Source organism: Chinchilla lanigera, unplaced genomic scaffold (assembly GCF_000276665.1).
Source record: "Chinchilla lanigera isolate Chin_1 unplaced genomic scaffold, ChiLan1.0 scaffold00080, whole genome shotgun sequence".
Classification (NCBI taxonomy): Eukaryota; Metazoa; Chordata; class Mammalia; order Rodentia; family Chinchillidae; genus Chinchilla; species Chinchilla lanigera.
In genome coordinates this window covers 5,680,606-5,695,636 of record NW_004955481.1, presented here as the reverse complement: position 1 = coordinate 5,695,636, position 15,031 = coordinate 5,680,606, and the positions used below count along the sequence as shown (strand labels likewise).

At 46.1% G+C, this 15,031-nt stretch overlaps 1 protein-coding gene across 1 annotated transcript; it reads left to right on the top strand.

Moving 5' to 3' along the window:
• The first annotated feature begins 10,057 nt into the window (after window positions 1-10,057).
• Window positions 10,058-14,151, top strand: LOC102012648 (galectin-9-like). The gene is made up of 5 exons (XM_005402781.1): window positions 10,058-10,112; window positions 10,849-10,875; window positions 11,340-11,428; window positions 11,536-11,698; window positions 13,544-14,151. Exons 1-5 carry the CDS (start codon window positions 10,083-10,085, stop codon window positions 13,688-13,690), a joined length of 456 nt encoding a protein of 151 aa, XP_005402838.1. The 5' UTR covers window positions 10,058-10,082; the 3' UTR covers window positions 13,691-14,151.
• Window positions 14,152-15,031: the final 880 nt, after the last annotated feature.

Below are 15,031 nucleotides of genomic sequence, written 5' to 3'. Positions count from 1 at the left end.
TTCCAATTTCATTGAAGAGTTTGAGGAGTGTTGGTATTAAATCCTCTCTGAAGTTCTTGTAAACTTTTGCTGTGAATCCATCAGGGCCTGTGCTTTTCTTTCTCAGTAAGTTTTTAATCCCATTTTCAATCTCATTAATTGATCTTGGGTTCTTCAGGATTTTTATATCTTCTTGACTCAACCTTGGTAATTTGTACATATGTAATAATCTGTCCATTTCTTCTGAGTTTTCTCTCCTATGGGAGTAAAGATTTTCAAAGTAGGTATTAATGATCTTCTGGGTTTCTGTGGAATCTGTAGCAATTTCATCCTTTTCCTTCCTTATGGCATGAATTTGAGTTCTTTCCTTCCTTTTTTTGATATGATTGGCTAGGGGTTTATCAATTGTATTTATCCTTTCAAAAAATCAACTCTTTGATTCATTTATTTTTTGTAGGGCTTTCTTCATCTCAATTGCATTAATTTCTGCCTGAATCTTTATAATCTCCTACCTTCTTTGGCCTTTGGGCTTGACTTGTTCTTCTTTTCCTAAACGTTTAAGATGTAGCACTAGGCTACTTATTTGTTCTCTTTCTGTTTTCCTTATATGTGAGTTCACTGCTATAAATTTCCCTCTGAGGCCTGCTTTCATTGCATCCCACAGATTCTGGTAAGTTGCATTTACATTTTCATTTGTTTGTAGGTAATTTTTAATTTCTTCCTTAATGTCTTCTGTGACCCAATGGTTATTCAGGAGGTTGTTGTTTAATTTCCAACTGTTTGTGGAATTTTTAGAGTTCCTTTTGTCATGAATTTTCAATTTCATTGCACTGTGGTCAGATAACATGCATGGGATAATTTCAATTCTTTTGCATTTAGGTATGTATGCTCTATGGGCTAGAATGTGGTCTATTTTAGGGAAAGTCCCATGTGTAGCTAAGAAAAATATGTATTCTTTTGTGTTGTGGTGGAACACTGTGTATACATCTACTAAGTCCATTTGTTCACAGATTTGGTTCAGATCTGTTATTTCTTTGCTGAGTTTTTGTCCAGTTGACCTATCTCTTTGTGTCAAAGGGATATTGATGTCCCCTCTTACAGTAGTGTTGTTAATTATATGGGTTTTCATGTCCGTTAAGATTTGTCTTATATAGTTTGGTACTCTGATATTTGGTGCATACGTTTCTGATTGTTATCCTACCCTCTTGCAGTTTTCCACTCACAAGTATATAGTGACCTTGTTTATCTCTTTTGATCATTCTTGGTTTGAAGTTTACACTGTCTGCAAACCCAATAGCTACATCTGCTTTTTCCTGGGTTCCTGTTGCATGGAGGATTGTTTTCCATCCTTTGACTCTCAGTCTATGGATTTCCTTTTGAGTAAGATGTGTTTCCTATGTACAGCATATCATTGGATTTTGTTTCTTCATCCACTCTGCCAGTCTGTTTCTTTTGCCTGGTGAATTGAGGCCATTTACATTTATGGGTATAACCGATATGTGGTGAATTATCATTGTCATGTTATTTACTTGCTTTTGGTTTCCTCCTTTTCCTCATCTCAAGTGTTCAATTGCTTGCTCCTCTTGACAGCTCCCGCCTACCATTGTTTTTGAAATGGCAGTCTTTTTTTTCTCTGTCTAGAATATCTTTTAGTACTCTTTGCAATGATGGTTTGGCACTCATGAAGTTCTTCAATTGCTCTTTGTCCTGGAAATATTTTACTTCTCCATTGAATCTGAAGGAGAGTTTGGCAGGGTACATCAGTGTTGGTTGGAAGCTATTTTGTCTCAGGACTTGTAATATTTCGTTCCAAGCTCTTCTTGATTGGATGGTTTGTGCTGAGAATCCTGCCGTGATTCTGACGGGCTTTCCTTTGTAGGTAAGCTGTTTCTTTTCTCTAGCAGCTTTTAATATTCTGTTCTTTTCTGCTGAAGATCTGAGATCTTGACTATGATATGTCTGGGTGTAGTTTTATTTTTGTTGTGATTAGTTGGAGTTCTCTATGCCTCATTTACTGTATATCAGGTTGTGTTTCCATACTTGGCAAATTGTCTGCTATTATTTCTGCAAATATTCTTTTTATGTCATTTGTGTTGCCTCCTGCTGTTTCACTGACTCCTATTAGTCATACATTTTACCTCCTTGCCTCAACCTGCAGCTGTTGAATTGATTTTTCCTGGATCCTTCTTAATTTTAAGAGATCCTTTCTTTCACTGTTGCTAACTGCTGTGCTGTCTTCAAAATCTGAAATTCTATCTTTGGCTTCATTCAAGCAGTTTTGACAACTTTCAGTGGAAGCTTTGATTTCCTGGAAGTCTCTTTGAATCTGGTTCATGCTTTCTAAGTCATTTCTATATTTTTCTTTTAATGTTTCCATCCATTGCCTATGTCCTTCTATTTTCTTATATGTTGCTTCTTCAGATGTGCTGAGCAGTTCTTTCATTAGTATTATCATTTCATTTTTTGCCTGAGAGATTATTTCTGATCTGATCTCTTGTATGGCCTGATGAAGTTGTTTCTTTACTTCCATTGCAATCATTTCAGCCATTTCAGGTGTGTGTTTACCAAGTTCTCCTCTGTCGATGTCTCCTGGGCTTGTTCTGAGTGGGGTGGAGTTCTGAGATTGCGTTTAATCCATCATCTTTTCATGTTTGATAGCAGATGCAGAAAGCTCTCTCTTCCCTGGCAGCTCAGCAAAGGCAGCTACTGTCCCTAGTTTTCCTGGTGGTCAGTCTTGCCCCTCAGTAATTGCTGAGATGCACTTTTTATTCTGGGGTTTTCCAGCAGATGGTGAAGTGTATCTAGTTCTTCCAGGTCTTAGATGCGGACCGTGATGTCAGCTGATGTTAATCCATCTGATGCAGTGTCCTCTCCCATTTCAGGGCACGCATATGACCTAGAATAAGGTTGCAGGTGTGGTGCAATCCTGAATCAATGGACCTGTGTTCCCAGGCAGTTCAGGGTACAGGCAAAGCCAGACACAAACTGCAGGGTCAACAGTTTGTGGACCACCTGATTCTGTGTCTCCAGGCAGTTCCGTACATGCACAGGAGCCAGACACGGGCTGCATCGACTGTGATCACAGACTGCCCAGGTCTGTGACCTCCAGGATGTTGGGGCACAAGCAAGGCCCAAACCTGAACCACGGTGTCAGCAGCTTGTTGAGTGCCTGCTCCTGTACCTCACTGGGCACAGGGCACGTGCAGAGAGGTCTCACATGTGATCCCTGGTGAGAGCAGTTTGCAGGCCTTATGAGTGAGGAACTCCTGTCTTCACCAGGCACACAGAGGGTGGAGACTCAGATCGTAATGGCAGCAGGGTTGTGGGTCACCTGCCCTGCCCCTAGGAAGTAGATGGGAAGTACCTGGTTCTCTTGGTGGTGTTCCACTGGGAACTGTGGTGTCAGTGGGTTGCAGCTCACCTGATTCTGTGTCTCCAAGGACAGGAGAATTCATCTTAGCCACTGAAATTCCCTGCATAGATACCTGACATTCTCTCAGTCAGTGGTTCTCTTTCCCCAACATATTTGTTTTAAACTGGATTTCTATGACACATGTGATATAAATTGGTAAGAATAAAAGTTACAAACTCGAGAAGGTGAGTGTCATGGTGGTGCATGCCTAGAATCCCAGCACTCTAGGAGACTGACCTAGAAGAATCCCAAGTTCTACCTCAACCTGAGCAACCTTGCAACTTAGCTAGAGCATGCCTCACAAGGAAGAGAAAGAATAAAAGAAAGAAAGAGACAGAGAAAGGAAGAGAGAGAGAACAAAATAAGGAAGGAGGAAAGGAAAGGGAAAGGAAGTAAGGAAAGAAGGAAGAGAAAGGCCCTTGATTCCATCCCCATTGCAAAATGAAACTCACAATTTAATCATCATAGTAAAGACTGCAGTAATGGTGTCTCAGGTCAAAATCTCTGTCCCCCTGAATACCATTCTCTCTATACAACCTTTCAAGCATTGTGTTTTTCCTATGAAAAGTGTCATTTTTATAGCAGAATATATGCATCTTCCTTTTAGAATAGATGCATCATTCTATGTAATGTACTTTGTGTACTAAACTGTACATTACAGTAGGTATATCATCACATACCTGCATATCTATATATCTCTCAATGTTTTTAACAACATCAGAGTATTTTACTGTATAGAGGGACATAATTATTATACTAGTCCACAAATGCTTGCATAATGTTTAATAGCAGAAGAGTTGGGGCAGCAGAGATTGCCATAGAGAATACTTTAATTCACATTCTTATACCTTATACATATCTTTTCAGTCTTGCAGCAGTGTATTTGTGGAAAACCTTTTTTTAGGTTGTTATTTCTGTTGGAATCTTTGTAACACATGTAGGCATGTTTTTAGCTTTGATAACAGCAATTCAATTGTTCTCTGAAGTTATTTGTCCCTATGTCATATACTGAGCAGAAACCTATCTGGTCAGTCAGTGAGAATAACTCACCTTTGAAATACAATAGATTATAATGTAAATCTGCATTAATTCGTTTTTTGCCAACATCAGATTCATTGATTTATTTTATACGTCCTTATCAAATTAATTATCATAAGTTCAGATTAACAGCCAGGCTAACAGGCAGCAAAATCTCCAGAAAACCCCATAGGACATTAATACTAAATGAAGACATACTTTTAAATACATTGTCCATGCTGCAGTACAATAATATATTTTTGCCAGGTGTGATGGCTCCAGCATATAGGCCCAGCACTCAGGACGCTGAAGCATGAGGATTCAAGTGAGTTCGAGGCCAGCCAGGGTTCCATAAGGAGTTCAACACCAGACTGAACTACAGAGTGAGACTCTGTCTCAAAAAATTATTTTTCTCTATCTTCCCTATTGTCTGTGTTTTATTCTGCACTTTATTTATATAGTGGCTATCTTATATAAGAGAGATCATGTGACATTTAGGCTTTTGTGTCTGATTTACTTCACTTAACATTATTGTTTCATTTTCCTACAGTGAGTCAAATTTGTCCTTCTTCCAGACAGAGTATAATTCCTTTGTGTATAAATCCCACGTTTTCCTTATTCATTCCCTTTGGATAGACATAGAGTCTCTGTGTGAGGTTTAGCCATTATGAATTGTGCTGCTATAAAAAGGGCATGCTTCCATCACTGTGATGTGATTTCCCTACCTCTTTTGGGAAGGTGCCTAAAAGGGGAATAGCTGGGTCAAATGGAATTTTGAGTTTTAGTTTTGTGCGGAATTTCCATACTGATTTCCGTATTGGTTACATCCCACCCACTATGAGGAATGGTTTATTTTCCTCCCATGCCCTCCAGCATGGCTGTCATTTATTTGTTGAAAGTAGCCATTCTTTCTGGAGTGAGATGGAATCTTGGTGTTATTTTGCTTTTCATTTCTTACATGGCCAGCGATGTTGACAATTTTTAGGTATTGTTTATCTTTTGCATTCTTTCTCTGAGAACTATCTGTTCATTTCATATGGCCATTTGTTATTGAGTGTGTAAGTGTGGCAGAGTTAAACGGCTGGGTTCTGTATATATTTTAGGTATCTGTGCTTTGTCTGAGGTGCACCTTGCCAATTTTTTCCTGTTCTGTAAGTTGTCCCTTCACTCTTCACTCTCTTGGTGGTTTCTATTGTTGTGCAGAAGCTTTTTAATTGGATGTGACCCCATTTGTTAATGTTTGGTATTATTTCTTGTGCAACCCGGACTCTATTCAGAAAGTCAGCCTATGCCTAGGTCTTCAAAAGTTTTACCTATTTTGTGTTGCATCAGATTGTATTTCTGATTGAATGTTGAGATCTTTGATACATTTTGATTATGGTTTAGTGCATGGTGAGAGACGTGGGTCTAGGTTCAATCTTCAGCATGCAGAGTGCCAGATTTCCCAGCCCCATTTGTTAAAGAGCTTGTCTTTCCTCCAGTGAAAGTATTTGGCCCCTTTGTGAAAGATGAGGTATCTGAGTGCTTACATCTATTTCTGCATTCTCTATTGTGTGCTAATGAACCAGAAAGTCTTTTTTTTTTTTCCCTAGTACTATGCTGCTTCTGTCACTGTAGTTTTGTGTTATACCTTGATATCTGGGAAGGTGATGCCCTCTGTGTTACCCTTGTTGCCCAGCACTGCTTTTGCTATTATTGGTCTCTTCCAGTTCCATAGGAATTTTAGGACTGCTTTCTGTAGTTCTGTGAAGAATGGTTTGGCGTTTTGACCGGTATTGCATGAAATGTATGTAACGGTTACAGAAGTATAATCCCATAGACTATATTGGCTCTGTCTATGTAGGAACAGGGGATGTTTTGTGTTATCCTCATGGGTCTCCTTTTTAAAGTACCGCAGCTTTTCGAGTAGAAGTATTTCACTTCCTTGGTTACATACTTCGTTTTTCTTGATGCTGTTATGACAGGTATTATTTCCTTTCATAATAGTGAGATCGTTATTGATGTAGAGGAGCACGACTGACTTTGAGTGTTGACTTTGTGTCCTGCCATGCTCCTGAATTTGGATACTGATTGCTTGATTCCAGCAATCTTTTGGTGGGAGTTTTGGAGCTTGTGTGTAGGTCATAACGGTAATTTAAAGGTAATTTAACTTCTTCCTTTCCTGTTCATATCCCTGTTATTTCTTGTCTTGTTTAAGGCTCTGCTACTGTTTTGAGAAGTATACTGAATAGGTGCTAGTGGGCATCCTTGTGTTGTACCTGATTCTAGAGAGAAAGCTTTCAGCTTCTCTCTATTTAGTGTGATGCTTGCCATTGGTTCGTCCTAGATGGCTTAAATCTGCATTACTGTAAGCACGAGTGAGTCTGATTACATTTTTGCCTGTTTGCTATTTCTTTGTATTTATATTGCTAGAAACTGCCTTTATTTGTATTTGTATCATCTTTGAGAGTTGAATTCTGTTCATTTGTTAGAACTGTTTGTACAGCACTTAATTGCTGTTCAGCAATAGGCATTCCGACTTTCACATTTTAGCCATGTATGTGCACACATGTATGTGTATTCATTGTTTTTCAGTATAAAGAATATGCATCTTTTTACATTATGAAATCTCATAGCCATTCCTTTATCTGTTTTTTCTTGTTTGCTCTATTTAGAAGAGCCATCCATCTTTCTAATACATATTTTTAGAAAAACTGGAGTTTTGTTGGTTTTAAGACAGGGTCTCTAAGTTGTCCAGACTGGCCTTGAAATCAGGGCCCTCCTGCCTCTGCCTCTTGGTTAGCTGTGGTCACAAGCTTGTGAAACCGCACCAGCCTGTTTGTTTTTTTACAGCAGTGTTTCTCCTAGCAGTGAGGTGACTGATCACAGTTTGAAAAGCCCCTGAATGTGGACTGCAGGGAAGAGATAGCAGCAAGCAAGAGTCTGGGATTTTGATAACGGCTTTGAGGAGGAGAGTTCCTGGGGTCGGAACTGAGCATTGAGTTGTCTCTAGGAGTAGATTGTGACTCACTGTCACTCAGGGGTCCTCACCATGCTTCTGAGAGAAATTCTCTTCAGCTTTGTCCCACTCCTCCAAGATACCTCCCACTGTGTTGCAGAGTCTAAGCATGCTGACCTCGTGCTTTGCCTGTGCACCCCACTATGGGGAGTGGAGCAGAAGCCCTCTGTCCTCCCCCAGGGCAGCCCTGGCCAGGGAGATGCCTCACCATGACTCCTGGCCTGGGCACAGGGGAACTCTGATCCGCAGGTCTTCAGGATCTCAGCCAGGCCTGTGACTCCTTCAGATGTTGGAGACTTCTTCCTCTAACAGGATTTTACTGAAATATTATTTGGCCAGAGTAAAGTGCACAGGTCCTGGCTTCTGTGTGAGTTTTATGCACGCAGGGGCCCATCTGATGCCATTCCCACTAGGATCAGAACATTTGCAGCTTTCAGAAGATCCCGAGTATTCTCATGTTATTCAAGTGGCCTCTTATGCCCCTTCCAGGCTGTGACCCAGAGGTAAGCAGAAATCAGACCTGTTTGGCCTTGCTGGAGATGGAGTTGTCAGAGCACTCTCTTGCTTTCTGGCTGTGACTGTAGTCCTTGTGTTTCCCCACACCTCTGTTCCATTCAAAGCGCTCCATGGTGCAGATGCCACAGTCTCTGTCTCCTTTGTCTTGTGGGAAACACTTGGTTATTTCCAGGTTGGTGCTGTGATGTTAAGCTGTTCTGGACAGCTGTGTGTGTTTTCCTGTGTCTGGGGTTCACAGTAAACAGTAGAATAGCCGGAGCAGAGGAGAACATATTGCACTGTGCAGCCCAAGCCGTTCTAAGCTGCATCTCCTTTTCATTCTTTTCCCTTCTTGGTTTTCTTTACAAGAAACAGGGTTTCTCCATGTTGCTCAGGCTGGTCCACAACTACTGCGTTGTGCGCCTCTCCGACATCTGCGTCCAGAGATACGGAACTGCAGCCATATGACCCCAACTCTAGTTCTGAGCTGTGTTATTGTCCATTCTGCCTGAGTCCATGCGGGATCCTTTTTTCCAAATTCCCACCAATGGCCATTGCCTGCAGGGAAGGAGCCCTTCCTGGGGCCTGCACTGTATAGGAATGTTATAAAGTATTGCCTTCCTTTCCCACTTTTCTGCTCCAACTGCATTCCCTGCTGCTTCAAATCAGCCAGATTATGGTTGCACAGCAGCATAATAGGGATGGAGGGCGCAGAGGCATTACATGGCCTGCAGCTTGGGAGAATGTGCAGAAATTGGTCTTTGCAAATTGTGGTGAGTCTGTGCAGAGCACCAGAAGAAAACAAGGCAAGGACAAGTGTATGGCCCTCTATACCTTGTTCCCCACTTGCCTAGAAGACCCTTGCTTTCATCCAGTATGTAAGTAGTATCCCAGAATGCCACAGAGCAGATCACTGACAAACAATGGAAGTTGATTTCTCACTGTTGTGGAGGCTGAGAAGTCCAATGCAGGGGCATTAGCACTTGGCCAGGACTTTCCTGCTGCATCAGCCTGGAAGAAGGTACCAGGAGGAAGGGTAATGAGGACCCAAGTGAGAGCAAGAGCTCATCCTTGCAGCCCATGCCCCTTGTTGATGGGCGCTGATACAAGAGAGGAGCCATGGAGACCCCCACACCTCCCCTGCAGCCACACCTCCTAGCACTGGTGCCCAGGGGACTAAGTCAGCAACCTGTGCTCTTTGAGGGCACGGAAGCACTTGGCTGCTCCTCCCTAGCTGGTGACATGACCTTCTCAGTTTATTGCAGCAGAGACGCGAGTGACATGAGGGGGGCTTATTGTCGCAGCTCCCCTTCTGCCACCAGCCTATGCTGCTCTCTCTCTTAAAGCCAATGATTTCCTGAGCTATGAGCTAAAGCCGATTAAAGTCAGCTTTTCCTAATGTTCCTTCCCATCTCTTTCCATGTCCATTGAATTCTGTGTGCACAACTTCTCCCTCGATCTCATACCCATGGGAAAGGGAGATGGCGAAGAAGGAAAAAATTCATAGAGGGGAACTGGAAGCCCCTGGGCTCCCTTCCCTACCGAATGAAAATCCCCTGTAAGGTGGTGTTTTTCAAAAATCTTCTCCCTAATTGATGTTTTTCAATGAGGAATAGAAACTTCAAAGGAAGAAATAGTGTCTTCTATTACTAAATACTCCTGAGTATTCTCAAGTCATCCAAGTGGCCATGTATAAGCTGTGCAAACTTGGGTGCATCCTTTTCCCTCCCTAAGCCTCATTTTTCTCTGTGTTCCAACCTGGGGTGGAAGCAGGCTGCCCACTGCTGCCCCTGCCCAGTCTCAGATTTCCTGCAGCCTGGGATGGAGCGTGCTTAGGAAGCACTGCACACTTCTGGGCAGTGCCGTCTGCAAACTGGCTGCCAGGTCACTCTGCATCTTCATGAACCAAATGGGATTCGGTCTCTGGGTGGAGTGCAGGGGGCAAAGGAGAGAAAGGTCACAGGACTGGGGATGCCCATTTCCCTCTCCCTGGGCCCCACCCACAGCCCTCACCCCAGCACCTGGCTTCTCTCTGTCCAGACCGCTTCCTTTGCTCCTGGCTCCTCCCTGTTGGGCAGCTGCCAAATTGCGTTGCTATCTGTTTCCTTGAAATGTCCAGCTCTGTGCGCTGACAGCTCAGTTGGTGTGAAGGGCAGCAGGGGACACCGCGGGCTTGTAACGATGAGTTCTCAGAGAAGCCAACCTGCCCAGGTGAGTCGTGGGCTGGCCCAGCCTGGGCTGGGTGTCCAGGCAGGGAGGAGCAGCTCTGGTCCTTGAGGAAATGACTTGGCAGGGATTGCCATATCCCAAAGAGAGCCTGAGCAGGGTGCAAATGCCTGAGATGGTCATCTGAATGTGGCTTTTTTCCATAACAGCCCCTTCCAAGGCAGCCTCTCAGGACCGAGGGATATTAACCCGACTCGGGAATTTGACCCCCTTTACTGATCCTTCTGTGGGTGCCTGCTCTACCCAGTTGTTTCTGGAAGACAAGCATCGTAGCATCTTCACAGGAGACAGTTTGTATACAGAAGACAGAACAGGCTTCTGGGAGCACAGCAACCCCCACATGGCACTAAATCCATCTTCCCCGAAGTTGGCCTCTGGGGTTCCTCCATTCACTGGCTGGATGTCTCCAGTCAGGGTACATTTATGCTGACTGGATCTTGGGAGCTGGGGACAAGGGCATCATTCTGCCTTCAGTGCCTTCCGGGCATCACAGAGTTGCTGAAAGGCAGGTGATGGGATCCAGGGCGAGAGCAGGAAGATCCAGAAAGATTGCTATGACAGCCAAGGTTACCAGGAGACACCCAGGGCTGAACCATCTCAACCTCATTCATATGGAGTATCCCCTCCAGCATGAGTGTGTGTGTGTGTGTGTGTGTGTGTGTGTGTGTGTGTGTGCGCTCATAACCCTCCCAAATTAATGTTTTCGGTCTCTTTTCCACAGGATCCTGGAGCAAAATCCAAGTCTTATGTAAGTGTTGCATGGGTGGGGACTGGAGATTTCATTAGGAATGGCAGGTTGGGTGGTGAGTGGCAGCTGGTGGTGATCCTCTGACTTGCATAATTAAAAAGAGTCCTTTCCTCAGCTGAAATTTAAAAAATACTCACGAAAACTGGAAGAATTTTGCAAGGAACTTTGAACTTTAAAATGGTCCCTTGAGCATGATGAGCTACTTTTATGGCCTTCCCTTGTCACCCCAGCATGCTTGAGTATCTGGCCAAAGTTCCTTCCCTGACAGCGAAGGAGCCCTGCTTTGGGATCACTGGGACATTTTCCCTTGGCATTTAAAGAACCAAATAAAGATGTCCTGGCTTCCTCTGAAAGTCATACTACTATCAGCTGATGACCAAGTCCATGACAATTGGTACAGGATTCCCCACTGCTGTGGCGCCTCTCTGCTGTCAGCGGCTGACCTGTCTCCATCCTCCCAACAGCCGGTTCCTTACTTCACCTCCATCCCAGGGGGGCTGCAACCATCCCAGGTCATCTCTGTGTCAGGCACAGTGCTGCCCAATGCGAAGAGGTAAGGCAGGGCCTCCAGGGCTCTCTGGCTCCTGGAAATAAGGGGGAGGTGATGGGTCCCACCACAGCTGGGGGGAAGAGAGAGTCCATGTGAGCTGCTCTCCACAGGTTCCATATCAACCTACATTCTGGCACTGACATCGCCTTCCACCTGAACCCTCGACTCAATGAAAAGACCGTGGTCCGAAACTCTAAGATCAAGGGCTCCTGGGGGTCAGAAGAGAAAAAGCTGCCTGTCAACATGCCTTTCATCCCAGGACACAGCTTCAAGGTAAGATGCTGCAATCGGGAGCTTGGGGTGCTGGCTGGGTGCAAGTGGAGAAGCGGTGAGGTGAGGAGGTCTTGGGGTACCTTGAACAGTTAGGGGTTGATGCTAGTGATAGGAGTGTTGTGCCCCAAGGAAGACAAGAGTATCAAATTATTATCATGTTACAAGTATTGTTCCCCCAAGAAAGTATTAGGATCTGCTCTGGAAAGATAAGACATCAAAATCACAAGACAAGTTACTTGTCAGAGGTCACATGCCCATTGGTGCTAAATCAAACAAAAGAATGAGGTGCCAGTCGTGACTTGCATATTCGGTGGGCTATCATTTTTCAGTTCTCTTATTGGGCTCGCTTTGTTCAGAAATACCAATGTTCAAGAATGTAGCCAGGAAGCAGAGAGCAGGTCCTACCCCATGGGGCTGCAATCTAGGTGGGGCGGACACAGGAGTCCAAGACATGAGCCGATCAGCACAGATAAGGACCCGCGCTCTGCGTGGGAGGGACCCCACTTTCCCAGAGCAACGTGCAGAGGAAGGAGGGGGCTGTGCAGAGCCGCACTGCAAGGTGGAGAGTGAGGGTGAGAGAGGTGCAGGGTGTGACTGCAGGCCTGATCACCCTGACTACTCATTCACGTGACACGCACAGTTTATAAAAAGGAAAACAAAACATACTGGGTGCTGGGGCACATGTATCTATAATAGTGGCACCTTAGCAGGTCCAAGAAGGATTCCAAATTTGAGCTCAGCCTGGGCAAAAACAATTCAGTGACTTAGGGAGACTTTGTCTAAAGGTGCAAAACTTAAAAATAGGAGAAGGTATGCAGCTCAGTGTGGAGGCCCAGGGTTGACTCCGAAGAACCACAAGGAAGGAAAAATTAGAGTGAGAGAGAAAGAGAGAGAGAGAGAGAGAGAGAGAGAGAGAGAGAGAGAGAGAGAGCGACAGACAGACAGACAGACAGAAAGAGAGGAGGGAAGAAAGGAAGAAAGAAAAGAAAAAAGGAAAATTGGTCTGCAATGCCTGGATCTTGTCCTCTGCCTTGGAGAATGTCCTCCTGGGCATCCACGTAGGCAGAAGTTATGTCCTGGATGACTGCGCTCTGCAGCTGGGCTGGAAATGACTGGTGTAGAGCTGTGTATGCTGTAAAGGGAACTTGGAAATTACTACAGTGAGAAACCACTGGGGAAGAACAGCAGGGAACACTACCTTTGATTCATAGGTGGCTGTGTGACCTTGGGGAAGGGCCATTCAGCCAGGGTCAGTCACTGGGTCTTTGCAGCTCCGTTTCCTCATCTACAAATGGGGCTAAGTATCCTGGGATCTCAGAGAGCTGTGGGAATGGGCTACAGTAGTCTCTGTGCACGCTAGCACAGTGCCCTGCACGTGAGTGTGATGCAAGTGTGAGCACTGCCCTTCCTACCCTGACGGCCTCCTGGAGAAGGTCCTGGGTGGGAAAAGACAGGTCAGGAGGCTCCTGCTGCCTCTGCAGAGTCCAGGAGTGGACATGGGGACACAGATGGCACAAGCCAGCACTGCTGCCCCTGGTAGCCTGAGGAGGCAGTTGGTCCCCTAAGAGTGGTCCAGTGGGGACAGGGAAGGCTTGCCAGAGCGGGCTGGGTCCTGAGGTGCCTGGCACTGACACAGGGCAGAGATGCACTCTGGGAACAGCAGTGCAGGCTGGGAACCCCATGCCCTGAGGTCCAGGGGAAGAGTACAGGGTGTTAGGGAGGAGTGAGTCTTTCATGCGGGCACGTGTGGAGCTGGTTGGCACAGGGTGGGAAGGAGGGGCCCGAGTCTGCAGGAGGGCTGAGGATTTTCTGTATGGACTTGAATGGCAAGACCTCTCTTCCCAGGTGGAGATCATATGCGAAGCCCACTGCTACAGAGTGACTGTGGACGGCCAACACCTCCTGGAATACGCCCACCGTATTAAGGACCTGGCAGCCATCAGTGCCGTGGAAGTAGCTGGCGACATCAAGCTTACTGATGTGCAGGTCTAGGCGGGCTCAAGAGCCCAGTGAAGGGCTGGGGACATGGCTGTCTGTGTCCCCTCCTTGTCCTCTCCCCTTCTCAGCTCAGTTTCTGAGCCCTGTCATCTGAGCAGATGGTGCCCTGAGGTGGGACACACAGGTGTCCTCCAGGTCCATCCCTCCTTGCAGAGAGAGAGAGGATATGAACCTTCCGTGCTCCATCCCAGACCCATTCTGCATAAGGCTGTCAAACCCCTTCCTGTCCCCTGTGCAGCCCCACGCTAGTCCCAAGCCCCAGCTGTGCACCGCAGGGACTGGGGCCCTCCACAGCCCCCATTCCTGTGACCTTTACCTTCCCTCCCTGGCTGTGCACCCTGCTGCGACACTGCTCCCTCTGGGGAGGCTGCCCTGTGACACCTGCTGGCTTCCACCCACTGAGCAGACCTTTCTCAGCAGTGGGCGCTTCCCTGTCCTGGCCTCCTCAAAATAAAGAAAAGCAAATGCTGTTGCTCTTGGCACACACTCGTGGGATGGCGGCTTTAGTGTCTGGAGACATTTTGGAGTCTCTGGCTTTGGGGGCCCCTGCCAATCGAAGGGGGATGAGTTAGCACAGGTTCCCATAGGGAAGGAGGGTCCTGAAATCCACACTGACTCCCAGGGACCCTTCTAAGCCCACAGAGGTGCTGCAGAAAGCAGCTGGGGTGCACACCTTGCAGGCACGGGACTCTAATGTAGGAATGTTGGTAGCTGGGTGAACCTAGGAAACATCTCCACGCTACTGCGAGCAGAAAAGGCTGGAACACAGTTGGTGGGAGTCACGAGAGCCAAGAAGTTGGATGAGCTCTGCCTGAGCAGCAGGGGAGCCAGCGGGGTACCTGACATGAGGAGTAGGGGTGTGAGAGCTAAGTACCTCAGTGCCAGGACCTGCCCGTCACTGGGCAGCATAACGGAGCCCAGGCGAGTATCCATGTGATGCCAGTACATCTGCTAATTCCTGAAGAACTTGGTCCCTCGGGAGCCAGCTTAGGGCTCAGGGTGTGGTCCTGGGGCAGCAACAACACAGGGACCTGGTGAGGAATGCACAGTCTCAGGCCCTGCACAGGATCTAAATGTAAATCTGTGCTTCAGCCAGATCCTAGAAGATTGTGTGTGTGTGTATGTGTGTGTGTGTGTGTGTGTGTGTGTGTGTGCATGCACATACTCACGCAGCTGAGCAGCGCTGCTTTAGGTGGCTGGAGTCTTGGCCACACTGTTCAGACTCCTTTCTCCTGGTCTGGAGTCAAAGCTTTCCTGAGTAGCTCAGCCCTTTCTGTGCCTCTGCATTTCAGTAACTGCTGCCAGAAGCAGAAGGACAGGCAGGAGAGGCGAAGC

Bases quoted from the DNA above. Each gene is read 5' to 3' on its own strand.
- LOC102012648 (XM_005402781.1), top strand. From the start codon at position 10,083: ATGAGTTCTCAGAGAAGCCAACCTGCCCAG. The intron at 11,429-11,535 runs GTAAGGCAGGGC...TGCTCTCCACAG, and splicing joins GTGCTGCCCAATGCGAAGAG to GTTCCATATCAACCTACATT. The intron at 11,699-13,543 runs GTAAGATGCTGC...CTCTCTTCCCAG, and splicing joins TCCCAGGACACAGCTTCAAG to GTGGAGATCATATGCGAAGC.